Below are 24,896 nucleotides of genomic sequence, written 5' to 3'. Positions count from 1 at the left end.
GGTGTACATTTATGCTTCCGCTAGACACCTAATATGCATTGTTTTGAACACCTTTCATATTGTTTGGTTGATTTACATTTATTACTTATTATGTTCGATATGATTGGTGGCTTGATCCTGGTCGTGTCACGCCTCCAAGCGGTGGTACTCCGCGTGTGGATTTTTGGGGGTGTGACAACAGGGGAGCTAACGCCAATCATGGCGGAAATGGAAGTGGTAACGGTCGAGGACCGGGATGTTTTAACTGTGGAGACATCGGGCACTTCAAGCGCGAATGCCCAAAACTCAATCAAGCCCAGGGAAGGATATTCAACATTGGAGCAAGGGAAGCACGCCAGGACCCGAACGTTGTCACTGGTACGTTCCTGATAAATCAACGCTTTGCATCTGTTTTATTTGACACTGGTGCCAACTATAGCTTTGTATCATTAGAATTTAAGAGTATGCTTGGGTTAACTGCTAGTAAGTTAGATACACCGTACTCAATTGAACTGGCTAATGGAGAGCTGGTTGAAACGAATGAAGTCATCAGAGGATGTGTTATAGAACTGGGAGAGCAAGAGTTTACACTGGATCTACTGCCAGTCGAGTTGGGAAGCTTCGACGTGGTAGTAGGAATGGATTGGTTGTCAAGCAACAGAGCCGAGATCGTATGTCACGAGAAGACCGTTCGCATCCCAACGGCGAATGGAGAAACGATAGTGGTACACGGAGAGAAGCGTGATACGCCCTTAAGGATCATCAGTTGCTTGAAGGCTAGGAAATGTTTGAAGAAGGGATGTGTTGCCTTCTTGGCACACATCGTGGATAAGGAGGCTGCTGAGCCAAAGATAGAGGACATTCCTGTCCTAAGGGAATATCCTGAAGTCTTTCCGGAAGATTTGCCAGTACTGCCGCCACAAAGACAAGTCGAGTTTCATATTGATTTAGTTCCAGGCGCCGCGCCTGTGGCTAAGGCACCTTATAGACTTGCGCTGTCAGAGATGCAGGAGTTGTCGACGCAACTTCAGGAGTTGCTAGACAAGGGATTTATCAGGCCAAGCTTCTCGCCTTGGGGAGCTCCAGTCCTGTTTGTTAAGAAGAAAGATGGCAGTTTTCGCATGTGCATCGACTACCGAGAGCTGAATAAGTTGACAATCAAGAATAGATATCCTTTGCCAAGGATCGATGACCTATTCGATCAGTTGCAAGGTTCAAGTTTCTACTCAAAGATCGATCTTCGATCAGGATATCATCAGTTAAGGATACAAGAGGAAAGTATTCCCAAGACTGCTTTTAGGACTCGCTATGGACATTACGAGTTCCTGGTTATGCCGTTTGGTCTGACAAACACGCTAGAAGTATTCATGGATTTAATGAATAGAGTCTGCAAGCCTTACCTAGATAAGTTCGTGATAGTGTTCATTGATGACATTTTGATCTACTCGAAGATGAAGGAAGAGCACGAGCAACACTTGAGAGCTATTCTAGAGCTGCTTAAGAAGGAGAAGTTGTACGCAAAGTTCTCGAAGTGCGAATTCTGGTTACGCGAAGTCCAGTTCCTAGGTCATGTGGTAAATAGAAATGGAATCCATGCGGATCCCACAAAGATCGAGGCGATCAAGAATTGGGAGTCTCCGAAAACGCCAACCGAGATTCGGCAATTCTTGGGTTTGGCGGGGTATTATCGCAAATTCATTGAGGATTTCTCGAAAATCGGTCAACCTTTGACCGCCCTTACGCAGAAAGACAAGAAGTTCAATTGGGAAGATAAAACAAGAAGAAGCATTCCAATTGTTGAAGAACAAACTTTGTGACGCACCAATCTTATCTCTACCCGAAGGCACGAACGACTTCGTGGTATATTGTGACGCTTCGCGTCAAGGTTTGGGCTACATGTTGATACAGCGATAAAAAGTTATAGCCTATGCTTCGCGCCAACTGAAGGTTCATGAGAAAAACTACACCACGCATGACTTGGAGTTAGGCGCTGTGGTGTTTGCGTTAAAGATTTAGCGACATTACTTGTATGGTACGCGGTGTACCATCTATACGGATCACAAGAGTCTGCAGCACATCTTCGATCAAAAGGAGCTTAACATGAGGCAAAGACGCTGGGTTGAATTGCTAAACGACTATGATTGTGAGATCAAGTATCACCCAGGGAAGGCGAATGTAGTCGCCGATGCCTTAAGTCGGAAAGAAAGAATTAAGCCCATCAGGGTTAGGGCTTTGGAAATGATTGTTCAGACAGACCTCTTGTTGCGCATTCATGCCGCGCAGAGAGAAGCTCTAAAAGGGGAAAACCTTGTGAATGAATACCTCCGTGGAATGGAGAAGCAATTGGTACCAAAGGAGGATGGGACATTATGTTTCTTGGGAAGAATTTGGGTTCCTTTCTTTGGTGGTCTGAGAGACGTTATCTTTGATGAGGCTCACAAGTCGCGGTACTCGATCCATCCAGGATCGGATAAGATGTACCAAGATCTAAAGGAATTCTATTGGTGGCCAAGAATGAAAGGCGATGTAACAGTATATGTTGGCAAATGTTTAACTTGCGCCAAGGTAAAGGCCGAGTACCAGAAACCTTCAGGTCTCCTACAACAACCTGGAATACCCCAGTAGAAATGGGAGCAGACTTCAATGGACTTTATAACGAAATTACCAAGGACGCCCAAGGGCCATGTTACAATTTGGGTAATTGTAGACCGTTTAACGAAATCTGCATACTTTTTGGAAATTAAGGAGAAAGACAACACGAGCAAGTTAGCTGAGCTATACCTAAGAGAGATTGTCGCACGTCATGGAGTGTCGCTCTCAATTATCTCTGATAGAGATGGGAGATTCGTGTCAAGGATTTGGCAATCCTTTCAAGAAGCTTTTGGTTCTCAGCTGAATCTGAGTACTACCTTTCACCCGCAGACATACGGACAGAGCGAGCGAACGATTCAGACGCTGGAAGATATGTTGCGAGCTTGCGTAATGGATTTATGCAGAAGTTGGGATACTCACTTACCATTGGTCGAATTTTCATACAACAACAGTTATCATGCAAGCATTCAAGCCGCACCGTTCGAAGCTCTTTATGGACGCAAGTGTCGATCACCGATATGTTGGGCTGACGCCGGTGATAGACAGCTTGTCGGTCCAAAAGTGGTCCAGGAAACGACAGACAAGATCGCACAGATCCGAGAGTGCATCAAGGCGGCTCGTGATCGACAAAAGTGTTATGCTGACCGGAGAAGAAAACCTCTGGAATTTGAGGTGGGAGATATGGTATTGTTGAAAGTTTCACCCTGGAAGGGTGTGGCACGCTTTGGAAAGCGTGGGAAGCTGAACCCCAGGTACATTGGTCCATTTAAAATCCTGGAGAGGATTGGTTTGGTAGCATACAAGTTGGACCTACCTGTTGAACTGAATGGCGTTCATGATACATTCCATGTATCAAACATGAAAAAGAGTCCGACTCTAGAGACAATGGTCATTCCAGTCGACGAAGTCCACATTGACGACACACTCCACTTTATTGAAGAACCTGTAGAGGTTACTGACTGGAAGATCAACAAAACACGCATGAGTAGTGTCAAACTCGTCAAGGTCCGATGGAATGCACGACATGGCCCAGAATTCACGTGGGAACGTGAGGATCGTATGAAGGAGAAATACCCACACTTATTCCCCAAGACCCTTGCAACTAGAAGCAGAACTTAAAATTTCGGGACGGAATTTTCTTAACGGGGGGAGAATGTGACAACCCTCACTAAACCAGGTATCCGTACAATTAATTAATCTTAATTACGTGCTTAATGACTGTGCTTGATTACTACTGATTACGTAAACTGCTTTCTGATTTCTGTAACTTACATACATATGCATCACATTTCATATTGTCACTCCATTCATTACACACAAACTTTAGTGACAAACATGATGCACAAAGCATAGTTAGCACAGTTAAGCGGATAACTCAGAAATATACTGACAGTGCCAGTACACAGACAGACAGTGTTTTGAGACCCATTATGGGTCAGGGACAAAGTACTACACTAGTATGGGTGTAGGGATGTGAGGACCATAAGACTGTGTCACTAGTTGATAGTTTGAGTGCCGGAAAGTGCCTAAAACTCATTTTAAGTACAGAATTCTGCAATTTCAGCAACGATTCAGCTTTTAACATACTCGTATTATACAAAGAATTGACTAAATGGTCCTGAACGCTTTCCTAAGTGTTGGAATTAATTTAGTTACAAAAAGATGCATAAAAGACACTATACGGTACAATTTAACACTTTAACGGAACGGTATGTAACCGAACAACCGTACATTACCCGGGACACCAAAATTTTGTCAGAAACATTATTTTACTTTTTTTAACTAATTATGGTCTCAAAAATCCCCACACACTATAACAATATATCATACACTTACTACTTTAGAAAATACCCTTAACCACCTAATTATTTACCCACTAATTATCAAATTTTACAAATTACCCCCCCTAGCAAATCTCGGTCATCATCATCACCCTATATTCTTGGATTTTCTTTTTTTTTATTTCCTTAATTGTGGTTGGCCAAGAATCTATGTAATCATTCCTTTAGGATTAAGTAGGGTGGCCATGTGAGTTCCAAGAAATCTTATATCATCACAACCTTCACAAGTTCATTTCACCTCCCTCAAGCTCACTCTCTCTCTCCCTCTCGGCTGCATACATCCGCCACCACCACCATCACTTCAACATTCACTCATTTGATCTATTTTCAAGTCCAAAACAAGTGATAGAAGGAACCTTGTGAAGCTTGGAACTTGGAGTCTTGAAGAACATCACCCCTTGCATTCTCACGCCAATTTCATCATCATTTCTTGTTCACAAGTTCATCCCTAGCCCTTATGCTAGTTGTAAGTCTTCGATTTAACTTTTGGTCACTTCTACGTTGATTGTTCGAAAGATTGTAGTTAACGTTTAACACAAGAACCTCAAAGAGAAAATGAACAAGGAACCTAAACATGGACTTATATAATGATAAAATCTGGTTGGATTATGTTGGTATAAGCATGCATGTTTTTTGATCATTGATTTCTCGATAAACCCGTTGTTGGAACAATTGTTGACGCGTTTTAGTAACATTTACACTCTAAAAAGCATGCTGATTTGTATTTTCAGCCAACTTCAATAGGCTGTAACTGGATCATTTTAAATCGAAAAACTGATTTTCTGAAGCCTAATATATGCATTTTCGAAAAACCGATCAAATGGCACTGGAATCGTAATTTTTCAAGGTCGTTTACTATTTTTAAAGGTCTGTTTTTGGACAGCAGCTCAAGCTGTGTTTTTACTGCAGAAAAAGTGTGTTGTATTCGGAGTCATAACTTAAAAACTGAGTAGAAACAGCTCATGGAATTTTTACTGTAGATGGTCACTGTTATCGCGGTGATCCTCCAACGGGAATTTGGTCAATCGGACTTACGATTCATTTTTAGTGAATTATTCCGTAGACTGCAATCAGAAAGTGACAAATCTGATTGCAGTCTGGTAAATGAATTTCTATAAAATATTGGTAACGAACTGGACCCCGATATTTTTACACATTAAAATTTGGATCGTATATGACATTCTGTAAAAATTTGGGAATTTTTGGAGAAGGTTAACTGTTTTATTAAATTGCTCGAAAACAGTTCAGTTTTGACTAATAAAGCTGAAATGACATAAGTAGTATATTGCATGTCTAATTGTCGGGTTGGTTATGTGAGAACGATCTACGGGATATATGTAAAAGAAATTGATATGCAATTAAGCATGGACACCTCCATTTACAAAGGATACTATGGCGAAATTTTCCGAAAATCCTAACACTTAGTAAATATTTTCGAGACGAGTGTTTACTAGTATATTTTAGATTTTGTTTTCAAAGATAAAACTCGTCATAATATTTATCACAAAATAAAAAGTATCGGAGGATGGTTTTATACATAAAAATGATTAAGAATATATTCCCAAAAAGTGTCACACCCCGACCACGTAAAACATCAAATCATGGCGGAAACGTCGGGGAGTGTTGTAACAGAATTATTGTTCCACAACCATGGTAATTAATATAATATTTTATTCATCACCAAAGGGTGGAATGCATTGTCCAAAACAAGAACCTACATGCTACATTGTCTTAAAAAGAAAACAAAAGTACATCACATAATTAAACTAAGTCTAGTTCCATTTTATGTCACTAAGGCCCGAGTCCACCCTAGCGTGTTACGATCAGCTTCCTAAGCAACAGCTCCTGAAAACACATGTGAAAATAGGTACGTCAGCATAAAAATGCCTGTGAGTAACATAGGTTTTGTAAAAATAGGATTCATGACTTAGGTTTAAGAAAAGTGTTTAATAAAATTTAGTCATGACTCTTGTAAGTTGTTTTGTTTTGTAAATCAATTGAAAAGGGATGAAATCAGATGATATGTATAAGTAAAGAATAATGTATGGTTAAAGAATAACCAAGTAGAAATAAGTTCTATGAAATAAATTGTTTTGTAGAACGAAGTCTTGTGAAAATATGTTATTTGTGTAAAAATGTGCAAGTCCAAACTAAATGATTTAAATAACGCTACGACATGTAATACAATACAAGCACTTATATATAGGAAGTACCAGCGGCATATCCACCATGCTTGTATCATACTACACCCATATCGTTACTTAAGTCATTAAACAAACCACCAATGTATAAAGTCCATGTTTAAACCAATCATCAAATGTTCTTGTCTAAACCATCGCCATATGTTTAAAAGTCCAAAATGTAGTCATGTATGTGTAACAAATGTCATGTATGTTAAGTAACATGTGTTCACTTAAACCAAATGTAAGAATGTACAAAACAAAGTATTTTGAGTATATCAAAAAGTTATGTTTTGCAAGGTAAAGCATGTTTTAAATGATACAAACATTTATGTGGTAAGTTAACGCATACATTCAAGCCTTGAGACAGACGGATAACCTTAAGTAAAGGTTATCAAAAGAAATGTTTTCGGATTCAGTCATTCCTTTCATCCAAACCAACCCAGGATGTTAGAAACGGGATTTGTCAAGTCCTATGGTACCATTACTTACTACCGAGCGGCGTAGCTAATGTTAATGAATGTATATAAGTCTCGTTTATGCAAACCAAATGTCATACCAAATGTAAACATGTTATATGAAAACAATGTACTAAGTATGCTAAGTTAACATACAAAGCAGAAAAGTCATGTAAATCAATGTGCTAATATGCCAAGTAAACATATGTAGCGAAGCAACGTAACGTAAATCAATGTGCTAGCATGCTCAGTAAACATACATAGCAAAACAATGTAATGAAATCATGTACTATAAGTGTACTAAGAACATAGTAAGCATATGATGTGAAAACAAGAAAGCACGAAAGTAACAAGTAGGCACATGTGTTTCACCCCAAAATGTTTGGAAAACAGTAAAAGAGGGGTCTATGTTCTCACTTGAGATTGATTAGAAGTCGTAGGATAACCACCAGCAATGCTAGTAGATCACGGAATCAAACGGCACCTATATAGGTATCTACATTAATAAACGGACCTATCGGAGGATCGGGTAGTACGAGGGTTCGTAAACCAAATAAGTAGGGGAACTTATGTAATATGGTTTAACAAAGCCTACGTACTAAAGCGAAACCTATCCTAAGTGCTTTTGACCCGTTACGACCCGCTTAGGTAGCTTATGCTACTTTAACGTGTCGTTCGCGTAAAACGCATTCGGAAAGCCTAACTAGTCCTATGACAAGTAAGATATGCCTTAACATGCTTAATATTGTTGTTAAATCAGTTTAGATACCAAAAATTATGTTACATAGGCTTAAAATGAATTTTGGCGCAAAAAGGGTATTTTAGTAATTTACCTGAGGCATAAGAACTACTTATCATACAACTACTTAAACGTCGTGACCATAAGGTATAACCTCGGAAGGTTATTACAACTATGGTCACCTAAAATGTTTGGTCGGATCCTAATGATCGACCAAATGGGTCGGGTTCGTAAGCATAAGCAATTGATTAGATCGCTTACCTTTACGACCCTAAACAAGCACAAATCTAAAAGCGACGAGCTAAACATGCTAGAACATGTTTAGTAAAGTTAGAAAACAGGTTTGGTATTTAAAACAAACGGTTTTAATACCCTAGAGTAGTTTGGTTGCAAAATACGCGAGAAAACGCATTTTGGCCGAAACTACGACTCGTCACTGAGCCTAGATAACGTGGTAATCAGTAGGTATAGTCACTAGGGACTATAACCATCGTGATTACGCTCACGTTATGAAGTTCTAACGAACTTCGCGTTGACCATAAACTGGTCAATGCAGAAAGTCAAACACAGTTTGACTTTAACGCTAAAACGAACGAAAAACGCGAAAGAATACTTACAGAAGGTCCTCGCAAGATTGATTTCCGAGTATTTCTCAGGTATGAAGTGTTTATAACTCCAACTTAGAGAAAATCTCAGAATCCAGTGGGTTTGAATGAAGTTGGGGTTGGGTATTCATAGGAAACATGGAACCGTTAAGATCGTTTCTTGTTCCCCAAGCGTTTAATCTCGGCCCTACACCTCATGCCCACTGAATTACAAACCCATGGGAGCCCATAGGATTGTAAAAAAACCAGTTGCAAGTGGTTTTTGGGTGTTAAACAGCTGTAAACAGCTGTTTGCACAATTCTGCTGAACTGGGACATGCTTACGGACCGTAAGCAAGTCCATACGGTCCGTAAGGACCTGGCTTGCTGGCAGAAACTTTCATTAATTGGCAGAACAGGCCCCTGTGTTCCCAAACTTGATTTTTGATGCATTTTGGCACGTTTAAGCCCCGTTAACCCCATTTTAAGGCTCTAAAATGAATTTAAAGTATAGGGACTTGAAATATGCTCAAAAATATGCCGGATGTCGGTTCGTTTGGCCGTACGATTGCGTTGTTCGGTTAATTACGACGGAAGTCGTAACAGATGCAAAAACAGTCCAAATTGCGCGACGAATGGATTTTTTACAAGCCAATCACTAAAACATAATATTTTAATGATTAAATAAATTTTTGGATGTCCAGATGAATTCAGAACGTAAGATATGCGCGAAAATGCAAACTTATGCACTTTTTGACACTTTTAGTCCCTGAATGACCCAAAAGTTTATTTTAGCACACCGAGCCCCTCAAAGCCTATTTCTAAGCTATGTAAAGGATATTTAGGGTGTGTTTAACTTATGGGCATGCTTCGGAATGTTCATTATAGTTCAGATTGGCATACTTTCGCAGTTTGTCAATTTTAGTCCCTGTAAGCGAATAAACTTGATTTTGCCATACCAAAGCCTTCAAAACTTATTTCTAAGTTATGTAAAGGTTATTTAAGGTATGTTAAGCATAAATTGATGTTCCGGAGTATTTGTTGTGTTAAACTGATTGCGTTTACGCACCAGTTTGCGTATAACTCTCCAGAAAGCGATATAGAGTTTGAAATCGAATAAAAGTCAAAACATGAAAAACATCAAACATCAACAAACAAACATTGGGATCAAATAACTTTATTTCATTGATAACTGTGTTGTTTACAATGATTACAAGCACAGATGTCACAGTCTCCCCTACTTGCGGAAATTTCGTCCCGAAATTTGTTTAGAGGAAACTTGTGGGAAAAGATGTGGATATTTCGCCTTCATTTGATCTTGACGTTCCCAAGTAAACTCAGGTCCACGTTTAGATTCCCAGCGAACTTTAACCAATGGAATGCGCTTGCGTTTAAGCCATTTGACTTCACGATCCATAATTTCCACAGGTTTCTCAACAAAATAAAGTGTTTTATCAACACGGATTTCGTCAAGCGGTATGTGGAGGTTCTCATCAGCTAGACACTTTTTGAGATTGGATACGTGGAAAGTTGGATGAACATTTCCAAGTTCGGGAGGTAATGCAAGTCTGTAGGCTACCTTACCGATTCTTTCGACAATCTTGAATGGTCCAACGTATCTAGGTGCAAGTTTTCCTGTCTTTCCAAATCTGATCACACCTTTCCAAGGTGAGACCTTAAGTAATACATGATCACCGACCTGGAATTCTAAGGGCTTGCGTCGTCAGTCCGCGTAACTCTTTTGACGGCTTCGAGCTGTCTGTAAGTTATCACGAACTTTCTTAATCTTGTCAGTCGTCTTTAGAATGAGGTCAGGTCCAGTAAGCTGAGCCTCACCTATTTCATTCCAGCAGACTGGTGAACGACATTTTCGACCATAGAGAGCCTCGAAAGGAGCCATGTTGATGCTGGAGTGATAACTATTGTTGTAGGAGAATTCAATCAATGGAAGATGTGAATCCCAACTACCACCAAAATCGATCACACAAGCTCTAAGCATATCCTCCAAAGTCTGGATTGTTCTTTCAGTTTGGCCATCTGTTTGTGGATGATAAGCGGTGCTCAGATTGAGTTGGGTCCCCATAGCAGATTGCATGTTTCTCCAAAATCGAGAAGAGAAGCGAGCATCTCTATCAGAAATAGTGTTCAAAGGAACACCATGTCGAGATACAATTTCATCCACGTAGATTTTGGCAAGTCTTTCAGCAGAAAAATCCTCACGGATTGGCAAGAAATGCACTGACTTAGTAAGACGATCAACAACTACCCAAATGGCATCATGACCTTTCTTAGTGCGCGGAAGTTTGGTAATGAGATCCATAGCAATGCTTTCCCATTTCCAAACTGGAATCTCTGGTTGCTCCAGAAGACCATAGGGATGCTGGTGTTCAGCCTTAACCTTAAGGCAAGTAAGGCATTTTGAAACGTATAAGGCAATGTCTTTCTTCATACCAGGCCACCAATACTGAGTACGAAGATCCTTATACATCTTATCTGAGCCAGGATGAATAGAATAACGAGACTTATGGTCCTCATCCATAAGCAAAGTGCAAAGATCATCTTGGCTTGGGACCCACAAACGGTCCATGAAATAATACGATCCATCTTCCTTCAGCACAAGATCAGGCTTAATGTGATAGGGTAATTCCTTACCCATCAAGTGTTGTGAAACACAAGCATGTTGAGCCTGAGTAATGCGTGCTTGGATATCAGATTGAGTTTGAATAGCAGATTGAACACGAACACAATGAAGCACAGTACGTTCCTTACGACTTAATGCGTCAGCCACAACATTCGCTTTACCAGGATGGTAGCGAATTTCGCAATCATAGTCATTTAGGAGTTCGACCCAACGTCTTTGCCTCATGTTGAGTTCTTTCTGATTGAAGATGTGCTGAAGACTTTTGTGGTCAGTGAAAACCACGCATTTTGTACCGTACAAATAATGTCTCCAGATTTTGAGAGCGAAGACAACTGCACCTAACTCAAGATCATGAGTGGTGTAGTTTCTCTCATGTACCTTCAATTGTCTAGACGCGTAGGCTATGACTTTGTTCCTTTGCATCAGAACACAGCCAAGACCCAATTTCGATGCATCACAGTAAACGACGAAATCATCATTGCCCTCAGGCAAGGTCAGAATAGGTGCATTACAAAGCTTCTGCTTCAAGGTCTGAAATGCTTCCTCTTGCTTAAAAACCCATTCAAAGGGTTTGTTCTTCTGAGTTAGAGCAGTTAGAGGAACTGCAATCTTTGAGAAGTTCTCGATGAAGCGGCGGTAATAACCCGCAAGACCAAGAAAAGAACGAACCTCAGTAGGAGTAGTAGGCGTATCCCAATCCTTAATCGTACTGATCTTGGAGGGATCTACATGAATACCTTGTTCGTTGACAATATGTCCCAAAAATTGAACTTCTTTAAGCCAAAATTCACACTTGGAAAACTTGGCAAAAAGTTGCTCTTTCTTTAGGAGTTCCAGAGTAAGACGAAGATGGTGCTCATGATCAGCTCACATCTTAGAATAAATCAAGATATCGTCGATAAAAACGATGATGAACTTATCTAAATAAGGCTTGCAGACCCTATTCATCAAGTCCATGAAAACAGCAGGAGCATTGGTCAAACCGAATGGCATGACTGTGAACTCATAATGCCCATATCGAGTGCGGAATGCTGTCTTGGGAATATCCTCTTCATGCACACGAAGTTGATGATATCCAGAACGAAGATCAATCTTCGAAAAGCAAGTAGCACCCTGTAACTGGTCAAAGAGGTCATCAATGCGAGGTAGGGATATCGATTCTTGATGGTAAGCTTGTTCAGCTCACGATAATCGATACACATTCTGAAGGATCCATCCTTCTTCTTGACAAAAAGAACGGGAGCACCCCAAGGTGAAAAGCTAGGACGGATAAAACCTTTGTCAGAAAGCTCCTGAAGCTGCTTAGATAGCTCTTGCATCTCAGACGGTGCAAGACGATATGGAGCTCTGGCAATAGGATTTGCACCAGGTACAAGATCAGTACGGAACTCGACTTGGCGTGCTGGAGGTAGACCAGGCAACTCTTCAGGAAACAACTCCGGATAATCCCGAACAACAGGAATATCTTGCATAGACTTACGTTGGCCTTTATCTGCTGTAACATGTGCCAAGAAGGCCACATAGTTCTTTCGCAGATACTTTCGAGCTTGAAAACAAGACATAAGCTTGAGGCTACTAGCAGGTTTCTCACCACGAACCTGTAGTATCTCACCTGACGAAAGTGGCACACGAACGATCTTCTCAAAGCAAACTACCTCTGCGCGATGCTTAGCTAACCAATCCATACCCACAATAATGTCGAAGCTTCCAAGTTGCATAGGCGTGAGGTCAATAGGAAAAAGATGGTCGTTAAGGTTTAACTGGCAGTTGCGAAGAACAGAATCAAGAACAACGGGTTCACCATTCGCAACTTCGACTGTCAAAGGCTTACCTAGTTTTGTTCTAAACACGCGAAGCAAGGGCTCAAAGGATAACGACACAAAACTCTTATCGGCCCCTGAATCTAAAAGAACAGACGCAGGTTGATTATTAACAAAGAACGTACCATTCACCACTTCGTTGTCTGCTTTCGCCTCAACAGCATTCATGTTAAAAGCTCGTCCACGAGCCTGAGCTTGAACTGGGTTTGCATTTATCAACTTTGACACTGATTACGGTAGTGGGTCAGATCCCCACAGTTGTAACAAGAACCTGGTGGGAAGTGAGGTCGTGCTGCTTGACCTTGTTGCTGAGCATGAGGCTGAGCAACCTGTTGAGCCGGGTTCTGAGCTGCCCGATTCAAATTAGCAGGAATGTGGTAGGTGGCAGCAAGATGACCAGGTCTTCCGCAGTTAGTGCATTGACGGCACTGAAGATGTGGCTGGTGATGGCCGTTACACCTGTTGCACAATGGTGCGTTGCCAAGATAAGGCCTCTTGGCAGGTTGTTGTGCAGGCTGATTCGTCTGTGTAGTAACGGCAAAATTTTGGGAAGCCTTCCGCTTCCTAGAACCCTTCGAAGAACCCGCATCACTCCCCTTCTTGTTTTTACCTTTCTTGCTATCCTTCTTGTCAGACTCCTGCTTCTTACCCTTCTTGTCACCCTTTTTATGCAACTTACCCTTTCGAATCTGCGACTCAATCAACGTTGCAGATAGTTCGATTGCCTGACGAACAGTGGTAGGTTTACTATTAGTAACTATGTCTTGCACAGAGTCAGGTAGACCATCGATGTATCTTTCGATAGCCTTATCAATTGGGGTAACCATCGTTGGGCATAACAAACTCAACTCTTCGTACCTATCAGTATATGCCCGGTGCTCGCCACTAAACTGCTTTAGATCGTCAAACTCCCTTTCCAGCGCTCGTAGTTCATGACGAGGACAAAACTCTACTCATCATGAGAGTCCTTAACTCAGCCCATGTTTGAGCTAAAGCAACTTCAGCACCACGATCTCTCATAACCCCGTTCCACCATGTCAACGCCCTCTTTTGAAAAACACTAGAAGCAAACTCGACTTTGCGATTATCAGGACACTGAACATGACGAAAAGTATTCTCAATGCTCTCAAACCATTGAAGGAGCCCAGTTGCCCCCTCAGTACCACTGAACTTGAGTGGTTTAGCCGAATTGAAGCTCTTTAAGTTACAAGGAGCGTTCTGATTGATGTTGGCTTGGTTCAACTGAGCAATAAGATTCGGGAACGCAACAGCCATTTGCTGTGCGATGATTTCTGCCAGTTCGGCATTGGGTAGCTGATTTTCGCGTCGAGGAGGCATGCTAAAAAGAGGAAAACATGAGAGGAAACGAGTGAGATGATTAGATGAAAAGAACGAGACGAAACAAAATCAACAAAGCAAGGATGGTGGTCATTCGTCCGTATCACAAAGCAAACAAATGACACACAGTGACTAATCAAAGTAAATGGGTCCATAAACAATGCTTAGCGAAGACATGCTCGCCTATAAGTGAACACTCACCCCAGGAGTTCCCAGGTAAGAGTGACTGGTCCGCTTACGTGGATTTGTACGAACACTCTAACCTTAGACAGAAAACCCAGGGTACAGGCATTCACTCTTCCAGTTTGCACGTGTTCACATTATTTAGAACCCAAAACTTTGACGAGATTTTGAAAACTTGGAAGGCACAAGGCCAAAAGAGTCACTTAAAAACAAATGATAAAATCCCAAAATTCATTTGAAAAAATCAAAAGGGTTCAAAACCATATAATAAATCATTTGAAAACAGAGGATTGTTTTTCAAAAATCGTTTTAGAAAACTGGGTTCTTGTTTTAGCGATCACCTAAGGATAGGTGAAGTGCATGTTTTAAGATCTAAACACAAGACAACTTGTGTTGGGGTCCTAGAAAGGTTATAGTCTAGGTCAAAGCATTACTAATAACCTAATTCCCTATAACCATTGGCTCTGATACCAACTCTTCTGTCACACCCCGACCACGTAAAACATCAAATCGTGGCGGAAACGTCGGGGAGTGTTGTAACAGAATTATTGTTCCACAACCATGGTAATTAATATAATATTTTATTCATCACCCAAGGGTGGAATACATTATCCAAAACAAGAACCTACATGCTACATTGTCTTAAAAAGAAAACAAAAGTACATCACATAATTAAACTAAGTCTAGTTCCATTTTATGTCACTAAGGCCCGAGTCCACCCTAGCGTGTTACGATCAGCATCCTAAGCAACAGCTCCTGAAAACACATGTGAAAATAGGTACGTCAGCATAAAAATGCTTGTGAGTAACATAGGTTTTGTAAAAATAGGATTCATGACTTAGGTTTAAGAAAAGTGTTTAATAAAATTTAGTCATGACTCTTGTAAGTTGTTTTGTTTTGTAAATCAATTGAAAAGTGATGAAATCAGATGATATGTATAAGTAAAGAATAATGTATGGTTAAAGAATAACCAAGTAGAAATAAGTTGTATGAAATAAATTGTTTTGTAAAACGAAGTCTTGTGAAAATATGTTATTTGTGTAAAAATGTGCAAGTCCAAACTAAATGATTTAAATAACGCTACGACATGTAATACAATACAAGCACTTATATATAGGAAGTACCAGCGGCGTATCCACCATGCTTGTATCATACTACACCCTTATCGTTACTTAAGTCATTAAACAAACCACCAATGTATAAAGTCCATGTTTAAACCAATCATCAAATGTTCTTGTCTTAACCATCGTCATATGTTTAAAAGTCCAAAATGTAGTCATGTATGTGTAACAAATGTCATGTATGTTAAGTAACATGTGTTCACTTAAACCAAATGTAAGAATGTACAAAACAAAGTATTTTGAGTATATCAAAAAGTTATGTTTTGCAAGGTAAAGCATGTTTTAAATGATACAACCATTTATGTGGTAAGTTAACGCATACACTCAAGCCTTGAGACAGACGGATAACCTTAAGTAAAGGTTATCAAAAGAAATTTTTTCGGATTCAGTCATTCCTTTCATCCAAACCAACCCAGGATGTTAGAAACGGGATTTGTCAAGTCCTATGGTACCATTACTTACTACCGAGCGGCGTAGCTAATGTTAATGAATGTATATAAGTCCCGTTTATGCAAACCAAATGTCATACCAAATGTAAACATGTTATATGAAAGCAGAAAAGTTAACATACAAAGCAGAAAAGTCATGTAAATCAATGTGCTAATATGCCAAGTAAACATATGTAGCAAAGCAACGTAACGTAAATCAATGTGCTAGCATGCTCAGTCAACATACATAGCAAAACAATGTAATGAAATCATGCACTATAAGTGTACTAAGAACATAGTAAGCATATGATGTGAAAACAAGAAAGCACGAAAGTAACAAGTAGGCACATGTGTTTCACCCCAAAATGTTTGGAAAACAGTAAAAGAGGGGTCTATGTACTCACTTGAGATTGATTAGAAGTCGTAGGATAACCACCAGCAATGCTAGTAGATCACGGAATCAAACGGCACCTATATGCTACTTTAACGTGTCGTTCGCGTAAAACGCATTCGGAAAGCCTAACTAGTCCTATGACAAGTAAGATATGCCTTAACATGCTTAATATTGTTGTTAAATCAGTTTAGATACCAAAAATTATGTTACATAGGCTTAAAATGAATTTTGGCGCAAAAAGGGTATTTTGGTAATTTACCTGAGGCATAAGAACTTCTTATCATACAACTACTTAAACGTCGTGACCATAAGGTATAACCTCGGAAGGTTATTACAACTATGGTCACCTAAAATGTTTGGTCGGATCCTAATGATCGACCAAATGGGTCGGGTTCGTAAGCATAAGCGATTGATTAGATCGCTTACCTTTACGACCCTAAAGAAGCACAAATCTAAAAGCGACGAGCTAAACATGCTAGAACATGTTTAGAAAAGTTAGAAAACAGGTTTGGTATTTAAAACAAACGGTTTTAATACCCTAGAGTAGTTTGGTTGCAAAATACGCTAGAAAACGCATTTTGGTCGAAACTACGACTCGTCACTGAGCCTAGATAACGTGGTAATCAGTAGGTATAGTCACTAGGGACTATAACCATCGTGATTACGCTCACGTTATGAAGTTCAAACGAACTTCGCGTTGACCATAAACTGGTCAATGCAGAAAGTCAAACACAGTTTGACTTTAACGCTAAAACGAACGAAAAACGCGAAAGAATACTTACAGAAGGTCCCCGCAAGATTGATTTCCGAGTATTTCTCAGGTATGAAGTGTTTATAACTCCAACTTAGAGAAAATCTCAGAATCAAGTGGGTTTGAATGAAGTTGGGGTTGGGTATTTATAGGAAACATGAAACCGTTAAGATCGTTTCTTGTTCCCCAAGCGTTTAATCTCGGCCCTACACCTCATGCCAACTGAATTACAAACCTATGGGAGCCCATAGGATTGTAAAAAAACCAGTTGCAAGTGGTTTTTGGGTGTTAAACAGCTGTAAACAGCTGTTTGCACAATTCTGCTGAACTGGGACATGCTTACGGACCGTAAGCAAGTCCATACGGTCCGTAAGGACCTGGCTTGCTGGCAGAAACTTTCATTAATTGGCAGAACAGGCCCCTGTGTTCCCAAACTTGATTTTTGATGCATTTTGGCACGTTTAAGCCCCGTTAACCCCATTTTAAGGCTCTAAAATGAAGTTAAAGTATAGGGGACTTGAAATATGCTCAAAAATATGCCGGATGTCGGTTCGTTTGGCCGTACGATTGCGTTGTTCGGTTAATTACGACGGAAGTCGTAACGGATGCAAAAACGGTCCAAATTGCGCGACGAATGGATTTTTGACAAGCCAATCACTAAAACATAATATTTTAATGATTAAATAAATTTTTGGATGTCCGGATGAATTCAGAACGTAAGATATGCGCGAAAATGCAAACTTATGCACTTTTTGACACTTTTAGTCCCTGAATGACCCAAAAGTTTATTTTAGCACACCGAGCCCCTCAAGTCCTATTTCTAAGCTATGTAAAGGATATTTAGGGTGTGTTTAACTTATGGGCATGCTCCAGAATGTTCATTATAGTTCAGATTGGCATACTTTCGCAGTTTGTCAATTTTAGTCCCTGTAAGCGAATAAACTTGATTTTGCCATACCAAAGCCTTCAAAACTTATTTCTAAGTTATGTAAAGGTTATTTAAGGTATGTTAAGCATAAATTGATGTTCCGGAGTATTTGTTGTGTTAAACTGATTGCGTTTACGCACCAGTTTGCGTATAACTCTCCAGAAAGCGATATAGAGTTTGAAATCGAATAAAAGTCAAAACATGAAAAACATCAAACATCAAAAAACAAACATTGGGATCAAATAACTTTATTTCGTTGATAACTGAATTGTTTACAATGATTACAAGCACAGATGTCACAAAAAGGGACTTAAAAATATATTTCCGGTACGAGCATACATGCGTAAAATATCCCGTCCTTGGGAAGGAAATGCGTATATAAAAATACTTTATAAGTATTAATGCGTGAATTTCGGACGAACAAATATTCCAACACGACATATGATTTAAGTTGAAATATAAATTATTTTAACACATAATTATCACTCGGAATGATATAAGAAACATAACTCAAAACCTTAAACTCTAAGCCAAGGCACGGCCCGTTCGTCTAATAGACATTAGTACGTTGTAGGTTATCGTGTAGCGGACAGAGTTTGAGATACGGTTCAAGACGCACTACAGTGAGTTCATGTCCCCCTATTACTCTTAACTACTTTTAGTTTTATACTTCGGGGGTGGAATACATGTTACGATTTATTACAGACATTTACACATGGTATGGTTAGCTTAAGGAGGGTTTTTACTACGCGATCAAGTGAGTGGTGGGCATGACACTTAAGGCCATTAATCCTCATTGTAGGACCACGAGGCATGAGTGATAGATCTATTTGGGTATAGCGAGCCCACACCCATGAGGCCGGGGCGGCCCATAGTGGTGACTATGTCTTCATACCGGAGACAAATTTGCTAGGTTTGAGTCTTCCTGCATCATTTCACACATACTATTGGCTTTGCAACCCAATGGTGATCAGTTTTTCCTTATTGCTACATACCAGGGACTATTTTACATACTGACATACTAAACGCTTTATACACACAGACTTATACATGAACTCGCACAACTTTTTGTTGACTTTTCAAACTACATGTATTTCAGGGAATTAATTGGATCTGGAAAGTGTTGCATGTTAGTCAAGCTGCGTACTAAATAAGGATGTCATCCAGGGTTGTAGGGTTTGGGAAGTGTAACTCATTCCTGGATGAGTTGCATGTCTCTTATCCTCGTATTGTTGGGAGTCTTTCATTGAGTCTTATGAACTCATTTTAAAACAAGTCATGGTTTGTAATGTATTTTGTGGTTGATGTTTTTAAGACAATATGTTATGCATTTTCTAAACTATTTTAATGGATGAACATCACGTATTTTTATCATATAGCATTGTTGTGATTGTTGCTATGGTATTAAGAAGTCACACCAAATAAATCCACACCTCCGCAAAAGCCAGGGTGTGACAACTAATGAGACATGTTACACATTGGATAAAAGCTCTAAATTGGTTATAAGTAAACCATCACTCTCATCACCTCTCACACTTAATCACTTCACACCATCTCTCTCCCTCCTTCTCCTCTCCTCTCGGCCGAGAACAAGGGCCACACCACCACCACCACCACCTTTCATCCATTGTCCCTCCATTCCAAGATCATCCTAAGGTGTAAGAAGATGTCTAAGGAAGTGTGGAGTTTGTGGATCTTGAAGGACCTCTCCCGATTGCTTTTATCCATCACATTTGCCATCATCAACTTCAAGTGTTCTTCCCTAGCCTTTGTGCTAGTAGTAAGCTTCATATCACTTGATCTTACTTCATATTTTGATGGTTAATAGATGATGAACATTTGTAATCTTGATGAACACTAAAGAACATAATCATGAATCTCTAACATAAGCTTAATAACATATGAATACTTGTTGATTAGTGATGATTTGCTTCTTGATGATTGATGATTTGTGTTAGTGATGTTAGACATCATAAGAAACCTACTAGATTGTGATTAAACACATGATCTAGTAAGTTAAGGTGATGATCTTGTGAAAGACCAAGATCATCATGCTTTATGTTTTCATGAACTTGAAAAAAATGAACATGATGAAACATGTAACATGATTACTAGACATAAACTTGAATGATTTCAAAAATAGTTTTCCAAAGAAACCAAGTTAAATCACAAGATTTACATGAGCATTGTTTTTAAAGAAACTAACCATGTTTCTAGTGGTGAAACAAGTGTAAGAATACATTGTTTACAAGAAAAATCCAAGAGAATGAATTTTTGAAAAATCATCTAGTAAGTTGTAAACACCTAAATCTTTCAAGAATGAGATTTTCAAAGAAGTAAATACACTTTAAAGGGTAACTAAGTCTACTAAACACACTACCAAGTTACTACAAGTTTTTATGAAAGGTCAAGTTCATGATTATTATGTAAATAGCATAGTCTTGGCACTTGGTAAGTAAAAGTTATCTAGGGTTGATTGTTGATTGTTTGTGATGATTTTGAAAAGAAAATGATATGCTTTGATAGCATGGACACCTCCATTTTTAGGGGAAACTATGGCAAAATTTTCTAAAAATATAAACACTTAGAAAAATATTTTCTAAACAAATATTTACAAGTGTGTTTTAACTATGGTTTTCAATATAAACTTTGCCATAGATTTTGTTACAAAAATACAAGTATTGGAGGTTGGTTTATACAAATAAAAATGGATAAATATGTATTTAGAATATATATTTACATTAAGGACACATTGTGTGTGATTATTTGTATACTTTGTGGATTAGTTATATTATTTTAGGATTTAAAGTAATATAACTTAACAAAATACCAAGAATTACAATCCAAAATAATACCAAAAATCACAAGGAATAAATATATAAGTTACACACTTAATATTGTGAAACCAAACGCAAGAACGTAACTTACAAAATATTCCGGAAAATACCGTTATAAATATATTATTGGTAAATGATATTTTGGATGCAAGAAATGAAAATATCATTTTTGTAAATATTACCAAGTTATATCATATTTTCGACAAGGAGAAAATATATTATTTTTGGAAGTAAAAATACATTTTCTTAGAATATTTAGAAGATATATGATTTTTAAGAAAAATATATATTTTCTAGAAATACATTATTTTTGGACAAAATAAGTTATATATATTTTCTAAAAGTGAGACTTGAAAATATATTAATTTGGAACTACAAATAGTTTTATCAAAGGAAAAATTATGAATAATTTTTCTAAGTAATATTCCTTAAAACATGTGTTTTGGAAATAAATATTGGATATTTATTCAATATTCTGGAATAATCAAATATGAGTATACGAAGATACATGTATGATATATCCCATCCTTGGGAAGGAAATACAAAAATAAATACTTGAGAAGTATTACTACAAATATTGTTTAACAATTATTCCAAAATTAAATATGATTTAAAGTTAAAGTAATCATTATTTTAACAAATAATTATAACTTGGAATATCATTGAAGACATGAAAGAAATGTAACTCAGAAACGATAATTCTAAGGCAAGGCACGGCCCGTTCGTCTAATAGACTCTATTACATTGTTAGGAGTCGTGTTTGCTGAGGAGATTTGGGTTACGAATACTGAAGACGCAAAACAGTGAGTTCATGTCCCCCTTTTCTTTTAACTATTTTCAGTTTTATAACTTCGGGAGTGAAATACATGTTACAATTGTTTACAAACGTTTTATACATGGTGTGGTTAGCTAAGGAAGGTTACTGCTTGATCATGTGAAAGGTGGGTACAACACTTAAGGCCATTAATCGTCGTCGTAGGACCGAGGGACATGAGTGATAGATCTATTTGGGTGTAGCGAGCCCACACCCATGAGGACCAGGGTGGCCAATGTGGTGACTATGTCCACATACTAATGCCGTGGAAAAATTCCGCTAGGTTTGAGTTTTCCTGCACCATTTCACACATACCATTGTTCTTGCAAACCATTGGTGATCTGTTTTTCCTTATTGCTTCATACCAGGGACATACATACATACAGATATACTTTAAGGGCTTATTCATACACAGACACATGAACTCGCTCAACTTTTGTTGATGTTTTTTCAAATTATATCTATTTCAGGGAACTAAGTGGATCTGGCAGGTGTTGCATGTTTGTCAAGCTGCGTTATAAATAAAAGATGTTATCCAAGTCTTCAGAGTTAGGAGATGTATCTTATTCCTGGACGGGATACATGTTTCTAAACTCGGTTTTAGTTAAGGTCTTTTGTTGAGTCTTCGTGAACTCATTTAAACATGCTGTGGTTGTAACTTAAAGTTTGGTGTCGATGTTTCAAACAATTATGTTGTGTTATTTTCAAACTTAAATTTATGGATGAACATCTACTGTTTTTATCATATAGCGTTGTTATGATTGAATGCTATGGTATCAAGAAAGTCACACCAATAATCACGCTTCCGCAAAAGTCTGGGTGTGACAGCTTGGTATCAGAGCTTCGATCGTAGCGAACTAGGATTCTTTCTCGAGTCTAGACTACGATCATTAGGGCTCTCACGAAAATGTTTTCAAACATGTTTACATTGCATGCAAAAATGTCCAGATCCAGGGAACAAACATTTTTACAAACAAAGGGCACAAAACACATTTCAAGGTTATATTTATGGTTGAGTCTAAGAGACTGGGGAAATTGAGTCTAAGAGACTGGGGAAATTGAGTCTAAGAGACTGGGGGAAATTGAGTCTAAGAGACTGGGAAAGTTTAGTCTGAGAGACTGGGTAGTTAGTTTGAGAAACTGGGGAGGTTTTAGTCTGAGAGGCTAGGTAGTTCAGTCTGAGAGGCTGGGTGGGATAGTCTGGGAATACTAGGATGAATACATGCTTACATTGTTACTGCTTACATGCTTATTTAATGATTGTTGATATATGTGCATATGTTGTGATTGTTTGTTACAGACACCATGTCCTCATCTGAGAGTGAGCTGTCAGATAATATAGACCCTATGGCCATAGTTTCGGACGATGAGATTGTCCCGGACCCTGAGATTTTGACTTCTGACACTGAGAGTAGCAATGACGATGATTTCCAGCCGTTTGCTTTACCTGATATTGGCGACATTGTACCGCTTGCTGATGGTCTTCTTGACGAGGATCCATTTTTCATTCCTATCCATGACCAGGATCTCATCATCCTCGGACATCCCGACGATGAGCAGGCCGTGGTCCCGATCCTCGCCCCTCTTCCTCTTGCGGCTTTTCCTCTCGAGGATCTGCCTTTTGATGCCATGTCTGACGATGATATCGATCTTTTTATTGAGGGTCCCCCTGAGGAGGCCCAGGGTGATGGAGCTCCAGTCGATAATGTCGTTGCTGTTCCGCTTATTGAGATTTCGATCATCGAGATTTCATCTGATCATTCTAGTCCTGATTCATTTGAGTCTGTGTCATCTACTAGTTTGCACGCACTGGGATTGTAGCATTATCCCACTGATTCTGATTCTGACACCGCTATGTCTGCCGCACCTGTTCAGGACTTTGAGTTTGATGATGAGTTTGATCCTGAGCATGAGGTTGACTTCGTTCCTGATGATCAGCTTTTTGATGTACCCGCTGATCTCGAGCCGATACCCGCTGATCTTGAGCTAGCTCCAGCCGACCCCGAGCCTATGCCTGCACCCGAGCCTATACATGCTCACGATCCTCTGCCTGAGCATGACCGTGTACCTGTTGACATACAAGTTGTTGCACCACCTTTACCTGATCCGATCCCTGCACCTGTTGACCATGCTCCTTTTGCTGCCCAGATAGATCCCCGTTATGCATTCACCCGCAATGGGTGGATAGAGGACGATGATGACTTGCGTCCTTTTGTTAGGCCTGTTACTCCCCCACCTGCACCCACCCACGCACCTATTGATATCGCCCCATTTCATTCACATGTGTCTGACACACACCACACAGATTTGTCAATCACATTCTTACAGGATATCCTTCTACCCCGTCCAGGGGAAGGACCGTCGAGCCAGCCGTCCGGCCATGCTCCACCTGTGTCAGCAGCTTTTCCCTTTGTGCAACAGTTTAGTCATACTGCTCCTTTTGCTTCTGCACCATCGGGCGAGCCACTGATTTGGTTTCCGCCCAACACGATGCCTGTTTCTGATCCATACCATCCTTCACATTACACTAGTTACACGAGGGATGATCTGCTTTTGTCGTTACAGCTCTAGCAGGAGTTGTTGTGCCGTAGAGTCATGGAGTTAGAGAGGATTCCACGTCCTCCGCCTTATCCATGTCAGTCACCATTTGCGACCCCACCCGCTCCTCTTCTGCCATACCCAGATTTTGACGTTCGTTTTCTTACTATGGAGCAGCAGATTAGCTATCTGTTGCATACCGTTTATGCTCTTGAGGAGGAGTTAGCGCATGTGCGTAGTTTGCTTTTCGTTCCTCCACCACCTCCTCCTCCTCCTCCTCCTCCATCAGCATAGCAGTTTTTGGTTTTATGCAGGTAGCATACTTTTGGTGAGAGTGTAGCTATTGAGCCCAGATTGCACAGCCTTTTGAAGACCACTTTGACTTTTGATTGTTGTAGTTTGATGGATATTTTGGACAAGGGTGATGTGACCCTGTGGTCCCTTTTGATGTATGGTACATTGTAGAACATGTAAAACTGTATTTGTGGTCATTGATATATGAAAGCTCAATCGCAACATTCTCATTACATGCATTGTTGAATTACTTGTTTATATTATGGTTGAAATGTTATGTTCTTACTTGCGTGATAAATGCTGTTACGTATACATGACTTGTGCTTACCTCACTTATGACCTGACCAACACAATCTTCTTTTAGAAGATGTTTCCACAAAGAGAAACACGATTCCCCACGACAGAGGCTGAACTACAAGGACGGATTTCACAAGCG

At 39.5% G+C, this 24,896-nt stretch overlaps 1 protein-coding gene across 1 annotated transcript; it reads left to right on the top strand.

Moving 5' to 3' along the window:
* Positions 1-23,482: 23,482 nt before the first annotated feature.
* Positions 23,483-24,199, top strand: LOC110930565 (E3 ubiquitin-protein ligase Hakai-like). The gene has a single exon (XM_022173886.1). It carries the CDS (start codon positions 23,483-23,485, stop codon positions 24,197-24,199), a length of 717 nt encoding a protein of 238 aa, XP_022029578.1.
* Positions 24,200-24,896: the final 697 nt, after the last annotated feature.

The sequence above is a fragment of the Helianthus annuus genome, chromosome 1 (genome assembly GCF_002127325.2).
Source record: "Helianthus annuus cultivar XRQ/B chromosome 1, HanXRQr2.0-SUNRISE, whole genome shotgun sequence".
In the NCBI taxonomy this organism is placed as follows: domain Eukaryota; kingdom Viridiplantae; phylum Streptophyta; class Magnoliopsida; order Asterales; family Asteraceae; genus Helianthus; species Helianthus annuus.
Note: the sequence above shows the minus strand (reverse complement) of the source record. Positions and strands in the feature narration are given on the sequence as shown.